Source organism: Bombus terrestris, chromosome 5, assembly GCF_910591885.1.
Source record: "Bombus terrestris chromosome 5, iyBomTerr1.2, whole genome shotgun sequence".
Classification (NCBI taxonomy): domain Eukaryota; kingdom Metazoa; phylum Arthropoda; class Insecta; order Hymenoptera; family Apidae; genus Bombus; species Bombus terrestris.
This window is the reverse complement of record NC_063273.1, coordinates 8130992-8156540: the sequence shown is the minus strand read 5'-3', so window position 1 is coordinate 8156540 and position 25549 is coordinate 8130992. Positions and strand designations below refer to the sequence as shown.

Here is a 25549-nt window from a genome sequence, read left to right as displayed (position 1 = left end):
ATTACGTGGCAGCCTATGCGGCTGCATAAATTAATTTCAGCCGGTCTGCCCATAAATATTCCCCCCTTCGAAATCGTTCTCTCCCACCTCGAAAGCGGTGCGCCGCTCGTCTAAGCAGCGCCGTGCCAGGAGACGACGTTACCCCCTTTGTATCTCGTAATTTACGCCGATGTCCAGGTAAACGCCGACCTAAGCACGTTCGCCGCCCCCCTCAACCGGATAACGTCCATGGAATATCGATGGGCACTGATCGACGCGCATTGCCACTTACGGCGATCTTAATATGATTTATTTATTAAGATTCTAAATCTCCATGGTTTTGTCGTTAAGTTCTGCTTTATGCGATTTTTATGACATTTTACGATGTTGGCATGTCAATGAATCGATTACGAGTACAAATCCTGTTGCATTTATGAGAAGGTTGAAGCTGGAAAGACGTATAAAACGCACATGATACGCTGAAGTATTCGTACTATGTATAAAGCATTGAAAATGGGATAGTTTGTCTTAATGTTCAATAGGTGAAGCAATTCTCTGTCTTCTTAGTTATGTCGATGAAAATGTGAATTCACACGAAAACCTGCAATCCAATTATGAGATTTACTTGCTTGCAACATTCAAACAAGAAGAGAATTTGCGAATTCTTTGAGCTTTTTCCTCCTTCTACCTTCGAGATCTTCTTTTTGGTAAATTCGAGAATTCTTCTTTTATTACACCTTGAAGAAAAGAGAGGAAACGATATATATTAATATCAGAGATTTTCCCAACAGCCTGGAAAATCTCCCACAATCTAAACTCTATCAAAATGGAACAAGGATGTTTTCTAAAAATCTTCATTCACTGTTACAAACTCTCCCAGTATGCTACATATCCTACTCACCTATTTCACATCTTTGTATCTTTGTATCTTCAAACTTCCATCGTTAAATCAAAGAACATATCTATCTATAAGAACATATCCGGAATTATCGTCAGATCTGCAATAGCACCAATCGATCCGATCGAATATCAGGGGCAATCCTCATCGATGGACGCGTATACTGGATGTAATTTTGATGAGAAACACCATAGAGAAGAGAGCATCGTTAATTTTGGCGTAACGATTCGCAGGGTAGCGCAACGTTCAAGCTATTGTTAGCGGACAGATGCGGCGTATGGGGGCCGGTGGTACATTGCGATTCACCTTGGTCGTTCGTGCTTGAATGCGCCGTCATTATCGACGCGTAATGATTGTATTGTAACGCCGTCAAACTTATTATCCGCTTTATGCCGACAGCGTTCGCCATTTACACGCCTGTAAAAAGATTCTTCTCTCTTCTCTCGACCCCTCTTTCAAATTTTCCAAATTTCTTCACGATTTTCTGCAGAAAAATATAATAGGTACGTGCTCCGTATGTTTAACGCATCTACTTTTGTATTTCGTGTGTCGTATTTCAGGTCTTGTGTGAAAGTTTCAACGTGTTTTACTGGAGAAGAAAAAGAGAAGAAAGTGGCGGGAAATTGGTCGGTGTAATTGCAACAGCTGGGCAAATGTGTACGTGTATACGTTTCGAGCGAATTATGTGGGTTACACGAGTGGAAAAGTGATACGAGTATTTTTTCGATTAAAAAAAGTAAATCAGAAAGAAAAAGGAAATTATATACACGTGTGATATAATTGGAAGTTAAATTTTACAGATTTTCTGCTTTTATAGTTCAAATTTTTATGGGAAGATCTCGATGGATTGGAAAGTAGCTCTTGAAAGATATTGAAAAGTTCGCATACTCGGGACAAGTGTATTTGGTCGGTGAAAAGCAGAACTCGGATCCCCGTGTCGTTTCCCTTTCTCTGTTGACGCGTCGAGCTAACAAGTAGCCATTGTGAACCGCAGTGTCAAGATGCTACTTGACGATGTACTCCTGAACGGACCCTCTTCACAGACAGTTTTGCCCTTTTATGCAGCTCACCAACCACTACCTCTACAAACTACCGATACCTTTTGCCTTCCCAGACTGCTATTTCATTTCATTCTGAGTCAATTGCAACAATCTGTGTATGCAATTTCTAATAACTACAACTTAAAAACATACTAATGTTGTTATGGCCTTTAAAATTAATATTACTCACTATGGAGAGTTGTTAAATATCTTACCAATTTGTCAATGTAATATTGATACCATTATAAATTGATTATCTATCACATGTACATATTATTGTATATTACACATGCTACTATAAACCACTAGTCTCTAATAGTATCAACGCTTTTCACTCTACTTTCTGCATCAATTCCCAATGGCCAAAGCTCAACTCCCTGAACAATCATCACACCCTAACTTGCAATTATCAAATTATCCTCTGTAACCCTACACGCGTCACCAACTATCTGTTTATCCATTTCAAGACCTTCTGCCGAGTATCCAGTGATAGATTCAGTGCATAGGGCAGGATCCAGGTACTTGGATACACACCTACATACATACAGCACACAGAGAGACAAGAAGAGGCACGGTGGTATATACCTCTGTGGGGTCTAAGCTTAACTTTACGATCTCTTGAAAATCCCTTCGGGGCTTATGGGGTCCCACTACGAGGCTAATAGAACCGAAATTATAACAGGCCGATGAGCATGCGTCGACTGCTCTTATTCCGCCCCGCTGACGGATCGAAGAAAAGACCAGTCGTGGAAGAGAAGGGGCGAAATCGGGGAGAGAATGCTCGAGAGCGTGCCCGACACAGTCCCAGGGAGCCGATTAAAGGATCTTTCGATGCTTTTTAGAACCTCTTAAAACCGTTTCAAAGAATTCCAAAAGCTAAACACCATCTAGGAAGAAACTGTTAAAAGATGAGAAAGGAAGAAACGTGTTGAGGGCGATATATGTGAGCACATATCTGAGGCAGTGATAATGAGAAAAGGTGATAGCTGAAGATCTACATAATACATGAAGAATGATTTGAAAACAGTGAAAATAAGGAGTAAACACTGAACAATAATATAAGTGCGATTAAATATTATGATATTATAGCACATAGTATATTAGTATTGTAGTTAGATCCACGCATGTATATGTTATATCATTATTACGTAAATTATGTTTAATGTATGTCATATGATTAGAACAACTATCCCTAAGATAAGGAAAGGTACACTAAGTGAATCAATACGTTGTATCAAAGAACCTCCTTGTGATAGACGTGTAAAGTCTAATGTACAATAAAGTAAAGTAATATTATTATTATATGTGAAGCAATGAAGAAAAGTTTACTGTGAAAATTTGTCAATTATTAAAGTACAAAAAGTAATATAATAAAAATAAATATCAATAAAACATTGACTTTACTGTAAAGCATATATGATCTTTGCACAACTATCAAAACACATCCTTGAGAAAAGTAATATGGCAAGAAATATAAATAGTGTAGAAACGACACAATGAAACATACACTTCACTGAGGAACCCACAAAGTCAAAACTTCAGATGTTATACTGTAACATCTTTAAAGAAATTAAAAAAAAACTATCCATGGATTGCAAAAGCACTAAAAAAAGTGCTTCCTCTTCTCCAAAAAGTTTTCGCTCCCCCATCGCTGTTTGCACTGTCAGTTTCGATAGATTCCCAGAATCTGGATCGCCGGTGTACGACAAACAAGAGAAGTTGTAGCAGGGCACAAAGAAATCGGGGTCACGTGGAAACAGAGCCAGATGCTCTTTTTCAGGATCGACGGCGATCTCGAAGATAGACGAAGGTCCCCATCGAACAACGTTACCGGTAAATATCGGCACAAAGAATAGACCGACCTTATCTGTCATCGGCGATCACTGATACAACTAATAGAACTGGACCGACGCTCGTTTTGAAATAATTACTGGTACGTATCGTTCGACGATCTTCCAAAGCTCTTTGCAGGTAGTTTTCACTAAACAAGAGGTTCCCACTTCCTCCTGCTCTCTTTCTCGCTCTCTTCCTCCTGGGAAACTTTCGCCATCGAGACTTCCTTTGACAATCCACCCTTCAATCGTATTCGTTTGAGAAGAACAATTTCTCAATAAATTCTTCATTGCTCTTAATATATTCTTCGAGATTTCTAACTTTCAGAAAGTTACAACAATAACAAGTATGAAAGATTTTATATTTCTGAAGTTCTTCAAGAAAACTATGGTTTACCATATATACTTGTTTATTTAATTAATTTGTTAGTAGTATATACATATGTACACTACCACTCATAATTATTCGAACGATAAACCTTCTACACTTCACCTCGTTTCTGTTTCGATATAAAAGCCAAGTAAAAGTCCCTTGACATTGTTTTAACACATACGATCCTTCATTGAAGCAGTGAACACGCTTCCGTTCATATCATTACATCTCGTATATTATTAATTGAAAATTGCACGTGCCTTAAATGTAAACTATTCAAATAATTATCAGTCGTTCGAATCATTACACCGTGGCGTTTCTCTATTCTTATGAGGAGAATACCTTACCAATAGGTATCTTGATTTACAAACTAAACAAGTGATCTTTGCTTTAGATATTTGCATCCAGTATTAAATACACGTGTACTCTGTACATTAATCTTCGTTCACCGGAATTACACCATTTCTATCGACTAAATTTAATAGTTTCTATTACTACATAAATCTCGAAAATACAAGTCTCAAAAAATAGCAACAGAAAAATCCAACAGAAAATATAATCTATATACGCAAAAGTATAAAAATACCTATGTATGCATCTCCTAGTTGATTTTATCCAGCTTTTACCCCAGCAATTACGTATAGCTATATTCGATCTTCAAAGGTTTAAAATATTCATCTTCCCGTTCGCCGTAAATTTCATTAAAAAAAAAAAAGCCACTTATTCGTCTGAAAAAAAAAATAAATCAATGCTCGATAACGAATTTAATTTAACATTTAATTAGCGCAGAAGTTTTACAGGATAATACATCGTGTAAGGGAGTTATCGTTACCCACGTGTTGTATATATAATATATATATATATATATATATAATATATATATAAAATATAATATATAATATATATTATATACATATATATATATAATATTTTCCTTTTATTACTTTAAATAACATCAACTTTTACTTCGATTACAGTTCGATCGTACATCGTGTGATCTCTTCTTACTTGTCTATTCGTGCTACCCTTTCCACATCCGTTTTCATTCACGCGTACACCTACATATACACAAGCCATTCTCTCCTCTTCGTTCTCTCATTTCTCTTATTTCTCAGCTTCTCCTTTCTCTCATTCTCTCACTCTTAGCGATTTGTCTTAGTTAGTTGTGCAACGTTAAGCTTGTCCGCTAAAATACACGAATGAGAACTGCTGGGAAGAACTGTCGGTTATTAATAATCGTCCTTGCGCAAAACATTTTCTGCGAACGAAAAACGGTACAATACCACTGCTATGCGTGTATTTATCAGCACTTTTGTCCACTGTACAGTTCCCCTTTGTGAATTACCGATCCAAGAGAGATTTGTGCTAAGACTGAGGAAACCGATTGATCCGACTGAAGATTGGATCGATTCCTTGGGCGAAACATTGTGATTTAAATATTGTTTCGATTCGTGAGAGTTTTGTTTCCTTGGTGTCTGCTGTTACGCTTGGTAATTTTCGCGTATTCTTCGATTTCTAGACTTTTTCAAAATATTTGCGATATCGGAAACGAAACGTTTAGAGATTCTCTTCATCTGACAGTTTTTGAAGAATATCTTTAGTATTGTCGGCAATCTCGATTATTTGCTGAATCTAATTTCACAAGCCGAGAGATTTGAATCAATATCCCTTCTATTTTCAGATTCTCACAAAATTTTGAATATTCTCAATGCGATTAATATTTCCGATATTTGGAGATCTTAATATCGTTAACAGCGTTGGACTTTTCAAGGCCAATCGCGTGATCGGATACAATTTGTGGCGTTTCATTTACAAACTGTTTCTTCTAATCGTCTTCGAGAATTGCTCGCGATATATCAGATATAAAACGACGATTCCTGAAGATTCTTTTATTGCTGACTTGTTTGTTGCTGGCTGCAAAGTCCTAGCGTTCTGGGAGAAGATGATCCGCGCGACAAGTGATTCTTGTCTAATTATACCCTAGGAAGATTTATCGGCAGCCTTGGCCCGGTAAAGTGACAAAACATCTCTAAAAGTTAAAAGAGCCAACTCCGCCTGAACGTCGAAACGAGCCTGATAAATGAACGATCACATGCTCCGAATCTTCGGTAACGTATACGTTAAAAGCTATTACACATTAACGAATATAAAACCAAGACGAAACTCTGATTTGCCAATTAAAACCAAGGATAAAAGTGAGAAAGATGAGAAATAAAAAAAATATTTTCTCCTTTAAATAAGAAAGAAAAAAAAAAATTGATCCTACAGAAATAAGGTGAAGAAATAGACACTGCTCTACTATCACTGAATTCTTGTCTTCCACTTGATTCAACGAACAGAAACAGATTCAAGAGCTTCCGATTCTTTGACCCTCTTCACGTTCCACACGGTGTTAAAAAAATAGAATATAAAATTGAAACGAAAAATTACTCATTTTAGCTTAACGATTCGTTAATATGCCCAAAATGAAGAAACGGCACAAAACGATACAAAAACACGATCAGGTCTAAAATCATCCAAACAGGTGTATAATAACAGGGTTAAAAGTATAACGTACGACTTTTAAAGCAACGCTGGTTGTTACGAAGATAAAAGAAAAAAAAAAAAAGAAAAGAAAGGAAGTCGATTGGAAATCTGATCTACATTTATAACGAAACCAGCGATTGATCATCAAATAAAAACCGAAAGCTTATTCGCTCGCAAAGTTCAAACAAACGTTTGCCCAGAAATGGTTTCCTTAGAAAAATTAAAAAAAAAAAAGAAGAAAATAAAAAAAAAAGAAATCCTTTGCCTGAATCCGCGCTTGTGTGCATTTTCGGAATGTATCGTGAGTGGTGTGCACCCTGAACGACGTCGTATACTGTGCCGTACAAAGCGTAGATTGTGCGTGAATCGAAGACAGTTTGGCTCCTTGTTGGACTATAGAAATCTCGAAAGAGAACGGATGTCGATATAACCGAGGATATAACACAGCGACAGACTGTTCTTCACTGTCGTTAGTTTGCCTCGAAACATTTTGTGCGAGAACTAAATCAAATTATGCAAAAATCTAAAGAAACGATCCTTATTTTTCGACATTACGTTTCATGATTCTATATGTTATCGTTATTGATTTCACGTATCTGAAGATTCTATATCTCAATATTATATTTTTGATTCTATATCTTGATCTTATACTTTCGATGACTATAGATCTTCGTTTCATTGATACTGTATATATTTCATGATTCTATGATGCTGATTTTATACTTCTGGTAACACAGCTTGATTTCACATGTATACCTGATGATTATATATATCTTAATTTTATAGCTTGCAACGAAAGGTATAAAATTTCAATTATATTATTATAACGTTATCTTCCATGATCGTAATAAATTTCACGTCTGTTATAAAAAGAAAGGTGAAACATGATCGACGCACACATGCTAAAAGCAGTAAAAAAGACTCGTTAAGACATAGACATAACACGGTTATCGATTTCGAAATTGAAGGTAGCTCCGCGTTCAATTAATTTGATATAAAACGCGTAAAAACAAAGTTTAATCTCTATTTTCACTCCAATATTCGTAAAAAGTCGATAGAAAATAAAACTATTAAAAAAAAAAAAAAAAAAAACAGTACACAAATTTCATTAAACATGTCTAGAGTACGTATCCAATAGATCCAATTAAAAAGAGTGAACAAAATAAATAAAAACAAAACAAAAATGAAATAAAATGATCAGACTCAAAGTAGAACTAGATCCTCGAACAGTCGCGGTGTTCTCGTATATCGTATACCGGGTGACGCGAATGTTCTGTATTACCAATAGCATATAACATAATAGTCGAGAAACAAGCTACCCTCCTGATATAATTAAAATGTCCTATCTATCGTTCTTTTTTTTTCAGGATAAGTTAAAATATTTAAATCTCCTTCTGTGTCTCATCTTTTGTATAAAATTACACAATGTATTATACACTGTGACTAATGACTAAATATTTTAAACTGATGAAGGAAGACCAAGATGATGGTACAAAGAGAATGATAAAGTATTTCAGTTTGCCCTCAATTTGTAAACACGTAAATAGAACAAATTTGAAACAAGGAGTTTGGATGTTCTAAACAGATTTGCCAACAGATGATACAAAAACGTTTCTTCGTCTAGCCTCCTTTTCTTTTTCCCTGTCGTTCCTCGTTCCCTTTCTTTTGCTTACCCTGTTTCGTCCCGAGGACTCTTTCTAACAGGGAAAAATCCTTTCCCCTGCTCAGCATCCTAGATAAGAATCTTACAAGGCAATGTCGCGACCAACGGGATATACATTCCGGACATCTGCACGAGAGATGTCCCTTAAATAGAGAACCGATAAAACTCATACTTTTTACCTCTTTTCCCTTTTCTTTCTCCTCTATAGTGTTTAAATTTTGTCACCTCTATGATACACACACCTCGCATTTTCTCTTCTCTCCTATTCTTCCATCTAGCTATATACCGTGTGTTTACAGATATTTCCTCGCTCATTATCTTATACCTTTCACACATTCTATCACTCTCCATTCAATCTCGTTCTCTCTCTCTCTCTCGTACTTGTAGGTTTTTCGCTCTTCTCACTCTCTTTATGTACAGACTGCGAACTGCGGATAATAAATGATAAGTTACGCTCTAACTTACGCTATCTACGACAGTGTTTTTTTATTTTATACCGGGTGTTTTCGAGGAAGAAATGAATATTCGAGGCTCGTCCTCTCGTTTGGTTTCTCGGGCTGCGTTCTTCGAGTACAATAATTGTTCAAGAATTAGAAATAACTCAATTTTCCTAGATGTATTTTAAAAATTCCATCGTTATCTCTAGAAATTATAGAAATGATTAGAAAGTGTAACATGCTTGAAGTAGGTTTTAAAGAACGAGCTGAATCGTGGTTTAAGCTTCAACCGTGTTTCTACGTAACTATTTCTCTAATCTCTATTTCAAAATAGAAAGGTCCCGATTTATCTTGATGCCGATTACTTCTCGAAATTTCTAGACAAACGATAACGCGTCAGTAAAATTTGATTTTACCCCCACGTTCATCTGAAATAAAAAAACACGTTGTCATCTATACCACAATTAATCCGCAATTAATATCCAAGACGATCTATCACGCGATTAGTTAAATACAGATCCAACAATTATCCTCGAATACGCATAACTAAATTAAAACAATCACCGGATGTATCCTACATTTCAATTACTCCGAACAACACGAGAATAACAAAATTTGCCCTTATTTCGAGGAACTGGCTACTTTAATTGAAACGCATATCCAACTATCCAGAAACTGCTACTAATTTCTGTCAACGATGCAATTCATAACGTGAGAGTACAGCGGAGGCAAAAGAGCGAGACACAGAGACAAGAGCGGTGTTCTGTAAAGGTGTTGCTGATTCTATTTGCGATGAAAAGATTGGCACTCGGCAATTGGCTGGCAGGAAGCAGCTGCTCCGCCTACCGCTCGCTTTTGCCTTGGTCACGCTAATTTGCATACCGTTTCTATCTAATGCACGGTCCTAGCCGCCTATAACCAGCCTGACACGCGTGAAGCAATTAAAATTTCATCATTTTTCACTGGCCTAATGAAGAGGTATCTTCGAAACCGGTAAAACCGAACGAACGTTTCATCCTCGCTGTGTCTTCTCTTTCTCTTGCTCACTTGGACGATCACGTTAAATGAAAAACACGATAAGTACACTTTTCTTGTTTTATTGATTTTAACGTCACTTTATGATTAACAATCTAAATATCGTCACGAGTACGCGAGGAAATAAAAATTGTCTGATATAGTATAGCAAGATCATTATCGACGAGCGATATTAAGATATTAATCGAGATTGCACTTCGTTAGAGGATTACGTGTAAATTGAACGTTTATACGTATTTCTCTGCGCTATAGGAATAATCGCAATTTTGCGTTTATGCTGTACTTCCGTTCTACAAAATAATATCCTTATTTATTGCGTCTTTACGTAATTGCTTGTGTATTTACGTTTGGAAGTCGGTAAAAATTTGTACACCTCAAAGTTAAATGATTCATCAATTACTCGTATCTCTTCTATCGCTTAACTACATGTAGTTGTATTGATAATGATATTGCGTTTAGCATTATCGGTATTTTTCCGTGAGAAACAGTAAATGTGACTTATCGTGTTCTTCCTCTGTATTCTCGATCTACATATATGATCGCGTCTACATACACTTAGCGTTGAACAGCGTTGTGCACGAACGAGCAGCAAGATCGCGAATTGATACAAAGAAGAGGATGCTGCGAGCCGTAAATAAAGACAGGCTTTTCGAATAATCGCGTATCAGAGAATGAAATTGAATCGTGACTCGAGCCTGATTCGCAAACACCCGGTACTCGCCCGTTATAGACGAGATTAACTTAATCTTCTTTCGAACGCTCGTGTAAATGTGTATCTACTCTGCTGGCCGTAAGTATCGAGATTAAAGTACGAAAAATTAAATAACGATCGTGTACATATTTTCGCGGCGAAAATTAACAAGCTTCGGGAAAGTGACATTTATCAAATAAACTTCTCAGCGATTCCGTTCCTTCGAATATTCTAACAATGGCCAGCAGTGTACACGTGTATGAGTGGCTGTGTATGAAAGTGTGTATAAACCGTGTGAGTGTATATTATCTACATATGTACACAGGACAAACACAGAAGCGTACGGTGTGAGAGGATCGGTGTGTGAAGAGCGTGTGTGGTTCGTTATAGTGACGTTAATTAATTAGCGGGGGGTGGCTAAGATCCGTACACGCCTCAGAGATCACTCTCAGGGATCTTGCCTGCACGCTGGTGTTGAATCTTCCAAATAACATCGTTCTCCTCCCATAAAGGAAGGGGGAGCGGTGCTCCTGGACCATCGACGCTCATCGTGCTTATTTATTCTCGCTTGTTCTGCCTTTATTACCTAATGAAGAAAATAACTGGTACTAAACAGTATCGTTAACGTTAACGTAAAATTGTTTCTCCGAATATCAAACATTTGTTTATATAAAATTATACCTTCTAGATTATTGAAATATTTTGTCTATGTTATAACTTGCATATTATCCGAAATAATTTCTCTTCAAATATGATCCCGTTGCAGATATTAAATGTTTATCCTCTGGTCGAAGAATTATGCTTCAAAGACTGTTTAAGTTTTACCGCGTAACATCTCCGTAAATTTATCGAAATTTCTTTCAAAGCCACGAACTATTTCGTTAAGAACTTTACCGATAATTTTCTCCAACTTAAACGATTACTAGATATTTTATATTCTTCGACAAAAATGACCACAAAACACGACCGAATACTGTTACACACATATCAAACACTGTGTGTCTTTCCCTTCTCCCAGGCAACATAGAAAATGAACCAGTATTTCATAATTGTCCACATATGAGAGGCATGAGAAAATGCCGAGAGGCTCGTAACACGACGTTCGCCAAGGTCCAGAAAGATTCCGGCAGCAGGTTGAGGCTTGCACGGTTCTAACCAACTACTGGTAACCGTAAATAACGTATGAGTGTGCTCCTCTTACTTCTCAGGACCTAGGTACGGGCGGTACGCTACGAGATTAAAACGGGGAATAATAATGGGAATAATGATAATCGTTGGATTCGCGGGAGAAAAGAGAACTAAAATAAGATACGACACGTGTTTGCGTTGTTTCTGGAAGCTGTGTTGTAAAAACAAGAAAAACGTTGGCCTTGTCTGGCGTCGCAGGGCGATATGGGATAAAGAAAGAAAAAGAAAAATGCTAATATGTCTTTTGCTATTTTCACGCCGGAAGCGTTCCCCCGCTGCCTCGATTTTCCTCCTGTTCTCACGGCTACTATTCGTAATAATCGTATGCGTTATATATATATATATATACTATATATATCGTTCGTCCCCAAAAGAATTGGGAGAACCAAATGGGCGTCGTTCGTGTATCCTGTATCTGTGTGCGAAAAACATGTATTGCGCGTAATACCACAGGTGAAAATCTTTCTCTCTTGTTGCCGGTTAGTTTGTCGGAAAGATCGTTTCTCGAGCGTGTCTGTGTATATGTGTGTGTGTGTGTGTGTATATGCGGCGATTAAAAAGTCGAGGCATGATGTGGTCGCTTCGGTCAGAGGTACGAGATATTTCTCTTTGCTTCGATATTTATCCGAACTCCAACGTTCCGCAAATGTCCCTAAAGCTTTCTGCAACTCGTCCCTAGAACGAGAAGCTTCAGCGAGATCGGGCACATCCGCTTCCGCGGTACGCGATCTCACCGTTCATCCTATCTCCGGTTCGACGCCACGAAAAAATCGCAACCGATGTTCCCTGACAATGTATACAACTAGTACGTACATTACGATGCTCGACTATACGCAGACGGTTGGTCTCGTCGATTTCTCGTCGACATATTTTTCGCGCGCTTTGCCACGACGCCTTCGATCTAACATGGCAAAAAAGAAAATGTTCTTCTTAATTACCTAACGTGGTATACTGTGGATTCTTCATCGAGCAGAAACTGGACGAATCGGCCCAGCTGTCTCGAAAATAATACGGTTCGTCTCCCACTATCTCACAGATATAATTTCGTTGGCAGATTCGTTTACGAATCGCGAAAACTAGCTTCTTTCTCAGTTTCCTTTTTTTTCTTTTTTTCTTTTTCTCTTATAGGTTTCGTATCTTCTGTTTCTTTAAGTTTTCTCTTGGTTTCTCTTGCCCTGGCTGCTCGGGGCCCAGGGTCACAATGAGTGATAATCGCCTAATACCAGGCCGCTGTGATAACTACCATGTGACGTAGACATCCCCATGGAACCCATGCCCTGATACGCTCCCATCCCCATGCCGTTCATCGACATAGTGTTCATCGTGTTCACGCTTTGCATCGTGTTCGGCAGCATCGTCGACGGACCCATTGGGCTCAGGCCACCCATGGAAGGAGCTATAGCACCCATCTGCATCGACGTGGCTGTATGAGGAAGCGACTTCTGCAGATCCGCCGAGGTCGGTGTGATCAGGTAATCCTGGAACAAGAAAGGATAGACATGGTTCATCGATGCAAGAGCTTGTGAACTTTGTTCTTCGCGGCATTTGAAATACTTTTGCGATGTTTTGCTGGCGGCTTATCGTCTGAGTCTTCTTGCGCAATAGTTTATTAATTAATAATGTAATAATAATAGTAATAATATTGCAATATTATAAAGTTGTAGATTATAGAGTTTATAAATTTACTTGCAATGGGATAATCAGATGATTTGAAAGCTGTAAAATTTCATTTGGCGTATTCCTGAAACTTGCTGTTGTAGGAGAAAATTTAATGATTAAGTGATTTCTGAAATTTCATTAATCATATTTGTTTAATTATGCAAGAGGACCCTGGAATATTTTCATAATAACGTTTGATGATCTTTGATATATATTTCTTGGTCCGGAATTGATTGGTAGATCAGAAGAAAATATTTAATTATTTATTATTATATTTATTATTATTATATTTAGTATGAATAAAGGGAAAAGAATTGGCTACCATTTGAGTATCTTGAGCAAGTAAGTAATCGAGTTTAAGGAGATTATAGAGAGTGATCGTTACCTGTAGATCTACAGCTTAGATGCGTTCCCAACCATCGAATTAAGAATCATTAATTTTCCTCTAGTTAGTTTTTGTTACGGATGCTTAAAAAAGTTAGCTATGAACTACTAAAGCGGAGTTAGAATTATCATACTTATCACCCATCGCGCAAACCATTACACTTAGTTGGTTATAAACACAAAAATTTATTCAAGACTCTTCATAAATTTCAAGCAATCTTTCACCTTACCTGATATTCTTACGCTATACGACGCGTGCTTTGCATTTGTTATCGTAAAAACTTTAATAACTTTAAACTTATGAAAGCATATATGCTAAGTGATAATCATAACTTAATTAACCGCATAATTAATGATTTGGACAAAACTAAATGAATGAATGTTCTTCTTACGAAAGTTGCAACGCTCGATTAATCTCAAGCTTCTACACTTTAATGTACACTGTAATTCTCAGTCCACCAAATACTACAGTCCACTTAATTAACAGAGCAAGAATTTCAAATACCAACGCCCAATTACTTTCCAAAAACTAATCCTATTAACTCTTTGGTTTTAGTGGAATATGCAAATATGCCTTTAGATCATGAACAAAAAAATAATTGAGAAATACCGTTATCTATTCAACAATTGAAAGAAACTTAAATATCTGTAACCATTGCTTGTTCTTTAAGGGGGTATTCTAGTCTAGAGGCATGAATTTCGGGCGGATTTTGAAGCTCTGTACAAGCGGAACAAAAAATATTTTTATTATCCATTTTTTTATCATTTGTTTATTGATATTTTAAGATTACATAAAAAATTAACCGAAAAGGAAAACTCAAAATTCAGGAAGTTATAAGCTGGCAAAGTGAGGGGTCCAAAAAAAGGGTGTCCTGGCGTGCATGATTTCAACCCTTCTAGTCATCTGAAGCAAAAAAGCCGTATGGATTCTTAATTAGTATAGATGCGGCTATAGCCTGAACCTTGAAAAAGTCAAAAAAATATTTTTTCACAAAATGGCGGCCGTTTGAAGAAAAAGTTTCCTTTTGGGCATGTTTTTCTGCCAATTCCGAATTATTTAAAAATAGTAAAATTAAGAATTTTGGTCTGAGCGTGTTTCAGGCGATAGAGGAATGTATAAAGAACATTCACACCAAATTTCAAACAAATCGGTTCACTGGAACTCGAGATATCGTGCACGCCAACTCGAAAAAAGTAGTTTCGAGAAAAACGCGTTTAAAGTTTTGAGACAAGTTTCCGGCAATTCTACTCATAGAATGGTACAGCATATTTACATATTTTTAATCGGCGATTCCTGCTCTATACAAGAAACCTTCCTCTACTTCAAACTGCTCATTCTCCGAAGTTCTTTCATGGAGACGAGCAGTTCTGGCTTCCTTTGATGCCTCTGAAGCTCGGAGTTCAGAGTGCTCGATTCGAACTTCGTCTCGCCTGATTGCGAACGCACGAGCTTCTGGGCCAATCGTGATTCCCACGACACTTGAGATTTTTAATATTAATTTTAATAAAATTTTAACCTTCATTAAAAATACATACTGCGAGAAAAGTGGAAATTTGAATTGTCTGTGTTCGTGCGTGGATGTGCTTCCATATTAAAGAGTTTAACGATTCGTTATTATTTTGGCTTTCAGAACCCAAACATCGTTCCAATTGAATTATTGAATTAAAAATACATCAAAAGGGATAAAGTACGATAAAGATTTTATGAGGGTATTCATATGTAGGTACTCGAGCAGAGTCTACCGTCTACTATTCGTTTGTTCCGGTCGGTCCGGAGCAGATGCCGCGTCACAAAAATAACTGTAACTCATAAAATAATTGAAATTTTGAAAAATCCTTTTAAGGGCATATCCTTGAATGTCTAAACTTTGGAAATATGAACAAAAATTTTTCAATTTTTTCAAATTCGTAGACTAGAATACACCCTTAATCAGTTATCCTTTTTCCTCTGCCAAAAAAGAGAACTAAAGAAAAAAGATGAAAAATAGCAAAACCTCACAAGACAGTTCACTGTACCTGCGAGCTACTAATCCATTAATCCTTTTAATCATATCAATCCTTTAAAATTGCAGTGAAATATAATAACGTGTATCGAGGTCATGATCTAAAAATTCTTGCCAAACACTGATGTCTATCCTACGATCCCATGAAATTGAAAGTAACTTAAATATTTATGACAACATTGTGATAAACTATTGCTTGATCCTTAATCAGTTAAGATCAGTCCCTCTTCCTTCTGCCAAGAAAAGAAATAAAAAGAAGATGAAAACAGTTCACTGTACTTGTGAACTATTAATCCACTAATCCTTTTAATCATACTAATCATTTAAGATTGTAGTCGAGGTCATGATCTAAAAATTCTTGCCAAACACTGATGTCTATCCTACGATCCCATGAAATTGAAAGTAACTTGAATATTTATGACAACATTGTGATAAACTATTGCTTGATCCTTAATCGATTAAGATCAGTCCCTCTTCCTTCTGCCAAGAAAAGAAATAAAAAAAAAAAAAAAGATGGAAAGTAGCAAAACCACACAAAACAGTTCACTATACCTGTGGACTATAGTACTGCATATAGTCCAACTGGCTCTTCTGCTGGGCGCAGCTGGGTGGCGGCGGTGGCAAGGTCGCCGTGGGATGTACCAAGCCGTGAGTACCGTGAGCACCGACCTGGAGATGATGTTGCAGCTGATGATGAAGGTTCCGTTTGTCGTCTCCGCTCTCGCTTCCGGTATCGTGGTGTTGTATATGGTGCGTCGGCGTGTGAGGATGGCTCAAGGTCGAGCCATGGCCTTGGTGGTACGAATGAGGACTGGAAACCGAGACAGGAGGAGGAAGCTGATACATGCTCGACGCCTGTTGATGTTCCATCATCGGTTGCTGCTGCTGCGCAGCTACAGCGCAGGATGATGGTTGTTGCGGCGGTTGCTGATTGACCGCCTGCCTCTTCGTTTCATCACCACTTTCGCTGCTCGAATCACCTAAACCTCCGCCGTGAGTTTTGTCCTCCCGTTGGCCGCTGTAACAGATAAGAAGATGGTTGGCTTGTTAGAGAAGATCGATGACGTACAAGCTTATTTTTGATGCAATTTTGCGCTTGAACAACAGTTTAATAATTGAACAAACCAAGTTGCGTGCAAGTAAATTTTATAAATTACAAGTCAATAGTCGACCGATATTAAGACAAACAATCAACCGATATTCGATGTATAATCATAAATTTAGAGAAAACCAATTTACAACTTACAACTTGTACGTAACTTTCGACATTATAGTACGTCTATCTAATGAGGAAGTCCAATCGAGGGATCTTACCAGTCACGATTTTCATCAGGAACAAACTACAACTATATAAAATCGCGAAACAACCATTCCACTTTTAAGTTCTGCAAAGATTCCGATGCAATCCCATTCCCAATGTTCCCTCAAAAATATGAACACACAGTGCTCCTAACAATGCAAGAACAGATTAGAAAACGGCAGAAACCACACAGATCCTCCATAGATTTCGTTCGTTATCTATCCAACAAATTTCTCCTAGTTAACGCGAACAATACCCACAGCCGCTTAGATATCCAATTAATATTGCAAGTCGATGCTAGGCGAATCTTTACCGCTCTCCTCTCGTTTGCCTCGGGCGGTACCTCCGCAGCACTGCGCTACGCCGCGATACTAAACTCTTCTTCTCACAACCGGCAACAGTTCCAATATAATTACTGACAAAACAGTCGACCAATGATCCTCGGTATCCCGAGAAGCGGAAGAGGATAAGGGCTGCACGGAATAATGCCTGCTAAGATAATACCATCTTCGATTCGTAAAATACCGGTGAAGAGGGTACTGCTTCCTTTTCTGGCTGTAGCAACGTGAATTAAGGGTGGAACATCACCGAGAACAAGGAGGAACGAGTAAAACTGACAACAGAATAGGAATATAAAGCGGGAGGAAGAGAGAGGAAGAGAGGAGTGAACTCGCTCTGGACGTATCGTAAACTCAATTTAGCAGGCTGGACCTCCTTGAAGCCACGAAGCACGTGGGACCACTTCGGGATCCTTGCGGCCTCGCGCTTCAACCTCTTTCTCTCTTGAACGTTCGGTTACCTCCTCGTCATGCTTGACTAAGACACTCTCTATATCCAGGTACGAGCAATCGTTAAGCGCTTGTTTTACAAGTCGTTTAGACGTGGCCGCCGCGATACGGCACTGTCTCTCCAGGCGCAAGTGCCACGACACTTGTCTACGGGGTGTTTTCGAGAACCGGTCCCTCTCGCGTTCGTTCAGTTCGGCCCCGCCTCCCTTCCCAGCTACCGAACTCTGATAACGGGCATCCCGTTTTACACACTTTCGTGTAACCTTTCACTTTTGTGATATCGGCGACCCTCTTGATCTTCCACGACCGACTTCCACGGGAACCGCGTTCACGGCATTTCAGTTAAATGAAATGAAATTTAAATTTATGGATGCTTGGATTTTGTATCGTATCTTTTATCGACAGGATACACGCGTTACAACGCGGCTTTGCGCGCTTTCGGGTATCATTTTACTTTTATAATATCCGGAATTATTCGATCTCTGAGGATTGACTTCCTTGAGTATCTTTGCGGGTAGCGAGTATTTAGAGCTGAATAAAATTCCTATTTACGAATGACACGCTTCGTCGCGTGTCTTTTTATTGTGATTTCGGACTTTTATATATATTTATATATGGTTAAATCATATAGAAATTATCGGCTCATAAAGTATCAGAAGAAGGGATAGTAAAAAGCCAAAGGGTGGAAGGACAACGATGATTTCGTTAGATTGGAATGTGACATAACGTTAAACTCAAAAGTAAAACAAGGAAAGTCAGTGGTTTCGTTAGATTAAGAGTCTAGCATAACGTTAAACTCTGGAAATTATCGTCCTATACATATCACGATAAAAGATCAACGAAGATTTCATTGGATAAGTGTCTAACATGTCGTTAAGCTCTATGGAAACTCGCTCGTACAGTATCACAACAAAACGGATAAAAGAATCCCAAAGAACAAGGCCAAGGAAGATTCTATGGGACCGAAATCCAACATATTATTAAACGATATAGAAATGATTGTCTCATGCAAAATCACGCTACAAAAGATGAAAATACCCCAAAGAAAGATTCCACTGTATAAGAGTCTAACGTATCATCGTAAATAGAAATTCACTTATACAGTAACGCTATTTATTTTCTTACACATCGTTAAACGGTAATAGAAATTATCGTCTCATACAGAAGCGTGCTAAAAAAGATCAAGGAAGATTCCAACGAAACAAAAAAGAAACATATAGGTCCCTATATCCCTCGACTAATTCTTCCGAGACGAGGCGAACGATAAATCCGTTCGGCAGGTGAAAATCTGGTTGGTCGTTCGGTGCCGGTTGCAGGGGAGTCGGTTCTCGTCGTCCGAGGACAAGAATTATTTCCACGAGACGCGATGCAACAGATCCCACACGTGGAACGACGTAGTTCCGAGGCAAGGACAAGGGGATCAGCTTGTTTCCACCGGTACTTTCCGTGCCACCCGTTGCATGCCTGGGTCTATAACCCCAGACGAGGTGTCCCCAGGTATGCCTTATCCGAGTCGAGATCGCGCAGTAAATTTATCCGCGTTGCACGCCGCGCGTTGCCTGCCTAAGAGAACGGAATCTTTCGGGCATTATTATTTTCATTAGGATTTGTGACTCATCGCGTGCCCGGGACATTTATTTGGCGGACGAGTTTCTCGCGACAACTAAACCTATTACCGCGAGATCTCTCGCTTCTCTTCGCCATTCCATCCAACAGCTTTTCTCTTGACTTTTCAGATCTTTGATTTTATTACCGTTTATTATTTTATTGCGATTATCCACAGTCATCGGGCTTTTTTTTTATGCCGTACATGTTTGGCGTTATTGTAAATGATTGCAAAATAGGTTGCAGGAAAAAAGTAAGTACAACGATAATATGTTGGAATTAACGGCGAGGAAAAGTGCAATTATTGGGAAATAAGATACAAATTAGAAAATATAGAGCAGGTAGGCACTGTATATAGATGTATGTATAGATAGGTATATATAAATGAAGAATGAAGAATGGACGGTGTCTATAGATATACAGGAGTTTAGTTTTCGTTTGGTTTTATGTTTATAAATTATATAAAACCAAGTCCGATTTCTAAATCATCGGGCAACAACCAGTAAATACGATATAATAAATTATACGTGACACTAATTTTACAGAATAGAGAATTATCCAGAAGGAAACGAGCAGTGGTATTCTGAAATTATAAGTGACACTCTCGTTGAAAAACACATTTTAAATTAACAAAAAGTTACATACACAAATTAATGAATCACCTTGTACAGTACACGTAGTATATGTATCATTATACAGGCACAGTTCGTTAGAATTAGTAACACGTCCAATTATTTCCCAATATCGAGGCAATAATTCAAAGATAATTTCGTATCATCACTGATAACGATCGTCGATTCCGCGGAGGACGACGATGGCCGGATAATTTTTACTGTCGTTATTTTTAATCATTTTCTCGTACGAAAAATGTGACACGCTAGTGAATAACATCGAAACGGGCCGAAAAACCGTGGCGCGCGATTTTATGGCATCAGCATGGTCTCGCCGTTTTAAACGGCGCTGAGATAATGATCGAAGGCGCGGCTCGTTTTATTAATCGGCCAGTTCGTAAATAAGCTTCACTTGGAAATTCCGTAACCGGGCTTCTCCTCTCCATTGCTCGAGCGAAGTCAACGAGATCGATTCGTTCAGTTTCCAGAAACAGAAATGGCTGAGAATGGGTTCCATGGATCCCATCGTGAAGAAGATTCTATCTTACGAGGAACAACGTCCCTGGCGTTGTTCTTAAGGTCACCTCCTGACCGCAGAATTCCCTAATAATTCAACCACTTTTGACGTTAAAGACCATGAATATTAAACAGTTAAAAGAAACGTGGAGGATGATCATAGTAACGTAACATAACTCACGAGAATATTCGTATTACTACAAATATTCAATTTCGTCAAATAAAGAGTAAATAACATTAGTTAGGAAATTGGTATAAAAAGATTCTGACATATATACGTAGGTTAAAAAAGATAACCTCGGACAATTATTATATAGATACTTATAATGAAAGCATATTGTATTATCAATTATCTCGCGGATTTATTGTAACTGTAAATAGAAGTAGTGCAGATCACTATCATTTAGCAGCTGCTCTCGCTCGTATCGGTGTTACCAACAGCCCTAAATGCAGATGCAATCTCGAAAATGAAACTTAACCATGCCTTATGTCTTATGGCAATGTAATCTATATAATGTTCAAAGAACGAAATTAATATATGTACAACCTTCGAAAGATAAATTTCCAGCTACCATTAGACATTGCAACGCTGCTGGCTATTCCGAACATCAAAGCGTGTGTTCAAATTCTAACCTTCTTAAATAGTTGCAACTCGTGTATCTAAGAGGAAGCCGAAAAAAAGAGCTTCATCTCACTGTGTACTTTCGTATGTAAATATCCAGTTATACTACTTTCTAATACTATACAATGTTGGAAAATTCTGTTATAATATATCGTTATGATAAATCTCTTACGAAAGTTTTTTTCAATAAAAAGAAAAGGAAATATATTTTACCAAAGTACAGAGATCTAAACTTGATCTATACTGATAAATCATGGTAGTAAATGCGCTAGAAACAGAAACGGAAAAGAAGAAAAATAATCGGTGAATAAAAAAGAAAAATAGGTTAGTGTCAAATTACATATACCTATGAAATATGTACCATGTGACGTAGCCACATGCCATATGCAGCGCTGTCCATCAGTCCTTAACACGCATGCGCACTGCTCCCATCGAGAAGAATCGCGCGGTTAGAATTTATTAAAGAAGAACGTGTGATTACCGTGTGTACCGCTCGCCACGAACCCTGACCCCGCTCGTTTGCGACGGGGCGATACCGTGTGGTGGCTCGAATAAAGTGTGCGACAACGCAGGGGCGACAGAGCCGATATAATCCGATTTTACGAGGCGGCCCACGAGAGAAAAAGATTCAACGAAGGGGGAACGAAGAAAGCCACGAAGTAGGTGCGACAAAGAGGGCGAGAAAGAAGGGAGATGCTATCTCGACCCCGTGCTGCTCTCTCCCGAGCGATATAAACTTAGACGCGAATTAGTGGAATCGCGCAAGCCGATACCATCTCATTTTGGCCGGCTAGCGAATAACGCCATAGGAAATTTATCGGGAAATTAAATTACGAATTATGCTAATCCGACAGAATAGCCCTCGGCTCTTTCTTTCTTTCACTGTCTATATATGTAAGAATGAAACGGCGATGCTGTTCGAGTGGTTACTGACAGATATGATCGGTCTATCGATATCGTGAACGTTGTGACTTTTGTTTATAATATATCTCCTAGAGTTTTTCGAAATATGTGCGCGCGAGATGTCTAGCGTGACAGCGCCACCCACTCGCAATCATCGACCACCATCTATAGAATCGTATCTCTTTTATTCGATATCGTTTGCTCAATGAAAAACGACGCTCGAATATGCGGCGATAAAATGGATTACGACGAACTATGGATATATGCACGATGTTGAAATACGTCCATATGTCGAACGTGTTGAAGAGCAGCTCATTAGGGATGATTTTAGATTTGTCGATCTAATAAGGATGATGGACAAGAGTTCACTATAAAGTCATAGAGTATCATAAGAAAGTACGTACATATCTATCTGAATTTTATATCTCTTTTTATGATCAATTATTAAGGTTAAGGTAATAAATGTCTTGTACATACTATATTGTAATATTACGCATCTAGTTCTTTTTTGTTCATTAGTCGGTCCCTCTTTCTTGTTAACTGGATAACTTTTTAAACAATTATGAGGAACAATAAAACAGCGGAATGAAAAAATCCTATTATATATCCTTGATACATATTTTATTTTTTATTATACCATGCTTACCGTATATGAACACCGTGTATATGTGGCTTGTTAAAAGACGTTATTAATTTCTACGATGAACGATATACAGTCTACAAAATGTTTACGCATACGCAAATGATTACTTCTTATTCGGCTTTGTTTTCTATCTCGTCTTTCCTCATAGAGACTTTATTGTAACATACATAAGGTAATTCTATACAGTCAACGAGCATAGTGTTGAGCATTCTTCGTTTGCGCGATTGTCAACAATCGTCGGTGACTTTTTCCACGATCTATTTGATTACAAGCCTATAAGACAGAGAGGAATTTCGAGGGCGTGAGACGTAGTGCCGCGTCTCCAATGATCATCAGTGTGGCGTCTCGGCACGGGACACGCGTAAACGTTGGCCGTATATCTTCGCGGCGAATTAGAAAAGGACGGAAAATGAATAGAAAGAGCAAAAGACACGAGGTGACCAGTGGAAAGCCGACTAAAAGCCGAGCCAAGAGATCTGAGATTTCGGCTTCTATTCTGGTCAGAGATGCGATCCGATTGCGCTCGCCGTCGCGTTAGAAACGCGAGACAATATTATTAGACCGTGTTGTGAAAAACAAAGAAAAAGGGGAACAATCTCTAGCTAACAGGACATAACGCCTGCTGTTCATGTTCATACAGTTCAATTACTACTCGAGTCGAGAACTAAATTGTGTACCTATATCGGAAGAAACGTTTAACCTACAACTGACCTTCGCTTTCACTCTATTTTTATATTTTAACGCTGTGACGACCGGCTACTAGTTGCAAAAGTCATTTTTATTAGTGGTCAGCTACGTCTTTCAATGATTAATAAGACATATATCTTTCAGTAACTTCAGATAAGTATCTTATTTCCATGTAGCGTCACCGATATTAATTACATTAACTTATTAAATACACCAAAATTAAGTAATCCTACACATTCACGGTTACCAATGATACCAATTAAAGATTGAAATAAAATGCAAAACTTCAACCAAAGATAATACCTCTCGTTACATACGAATTATTCGCAGAATTATCTGGCGCCATAAATCCCACTACAAAAGCCTAACTTGCGCCAGAAACTTTCGTGAGATCCAGAATTAGATGGGCACGTTATTATCTCAGAAGGGGAGATCCTTTGAACGGAGAAGACTAGCCAACAGAGAAGGCTACTTCAGGATTTACTCTGCATGCAGTCGAAAAGGCAGGAAGGCAAGCTTCCCATCGCAGATGAATCTCCGTGGATGTAGAGAGAGCAAATTGAAAATCGGTTGGTCAGCTTGTCGGCAGGCAGAGAGAGGATTTTCCCAAGCACACCAAGGGAAGCCTGTTGCTGCTCTCACAGTTTCTCTGGTCTCTAGATCCAGTCCGCTCGGCAGGTGAGCGCGTCGAGTAAGCGCCGAAGAGAAGAAGGGACTTTACCGGCAGCTGATTCCATAAGTAGATAGGAAAGAATTTCTTCGGCCTAAAATAATGGGGATGCAGCCTACCGTGTACACACCGCCTCTGTTTACAAACTTTGCTCGCCTCTTTCTTTGCTCTTGCTTCCTCCTCCATGGTCAAGCTAACCGCGTCTACCTTTTGTTTCTCTTTACCTGCCACTCTCACCCCATGCTCTTCATGGCGATTCTACCGATCATGTAATTTTAAGGAAATATTCACCGTGGGTTGTTGACGGTTATATATAGTTTCTATAGTATCTGTATCTTTTTGAGGATACGAAAATAACCTTCATGGTTTTGCTGTAACGCGAGTGTGTATAGCGATGAGATCTGAAACACTTCCGAGTCGCTTCAAATCTGGATCGTTATCAAGGCATTCAAGACTCAAAACCTATCAAGATTTTCAAAAGTTTTAAGCCTCGAATTCTGTTCGAATTACATAATTTAAACGTTTTCTCTCGTACATATTCGATATATAGAAAAATATACAAACTGCTATAAACTACAAAGTTCCAATAGATACGAATCAAGAACGACACAGAGAAGCGGCCAATCGATTATAGTTAAATCTTCGCACTCCTATTTCGAAGTTAATACCACTGATTGATCGATAATTTGGGATCGTTGAATGGGTGACAGAGCGATAAAATCGGCAGAGGTAAACTCAGAAGTCCTCACCCGAATAAGAGGACCGAAGCGTTAAAACGCTTTCGGTGTTTCAGAATTCCTTAATCCGGATTACGTTGAACCTGCCACTCGGTAGTCATCTTCGTTCTATGAGGAACGTGTTACACAAGTGAATGGATATATCTGCTTGTCTTCAACTTCTATTCTTCAACTTGTTTCAGGGAGGCTCGAGGAAGAGATATTTCGATGGCGGAACTCGGACGAAAGTTTTGTACCACAGCCGAGAATCTTGGTTAATGATCATGTCAATGATCGGTTGATCGATTCTATCGCGTGAAACAGATTTAATCTGGACAAAGATACTGCGACGGAACACCCACCGAGCGTCCTTTATTTTATTGAAAAATATGCAAATCGATCATGAGCGAGATGGAGAGTCCAGATAGGCGCCTAGAGGCTATTTATCTCTAGATTTATGACCATGATTTAATCCCTTTTTTTTCTTGCAATGCGAATCCTCTGATTTGTTGACTTTTTCATTGAAGACAACTCTAAATAACTGTCTATGTCTTTGTACTTAATTAAGTGGAAAGCGAATAGCGGATAAAATACTTATTATGTAATAATATAGGTATAAAGTAAATAATGCACAAAATACTTAATTATACAATAGTGTATCTACTACTTAATTAAATATAAACTAAATAATGCACAAAGTATTTGATTATCGAATAGTGTATTTACTCATACTTAATTAAACACAGAGTAAATAACAGATATGAAATGATCGTTCATGCA

At 38.3% G+C, this 25549-nt stretch overlaps 1 protein-coding gene across 4 annotated transcripts in view; it reads right to left on the bottom strand.

Moving 5' to 3' along the window:
* Positions 1–4094: 4094 nt before the first annotated feature.
* LOC100649208 (homeobox protein SIX1) overlaps positions 4095–25549 on the bottom strand; it is a 59623-nt gene continuing 38168 nt past the window's right edge. For 2 of the 4 annotated variants that reach the window (XM_020863161.2, XM_003395415.3), the window contains exons 4-5: positions 16261–16726; positions 4095–13140 (exon numbers count right to left, since the gene is read on the bottom strand). In XM_020863161.2, the coding sequence (XP_020718820.1) occupies positions 12859–13140; positions 16261–16726 (748 nt within the window). In that variant the 3' untranslated portion in view covers positions 4095–12858. Of the gene's footprint in view, positions 13141–14483; positions 14610–16260; positions 16727–25549 lie in introns of those variants that run through there. The other 2 variants (XM_020863162.2, XM_020863163.2) reach the window with 2 other exon arrangements.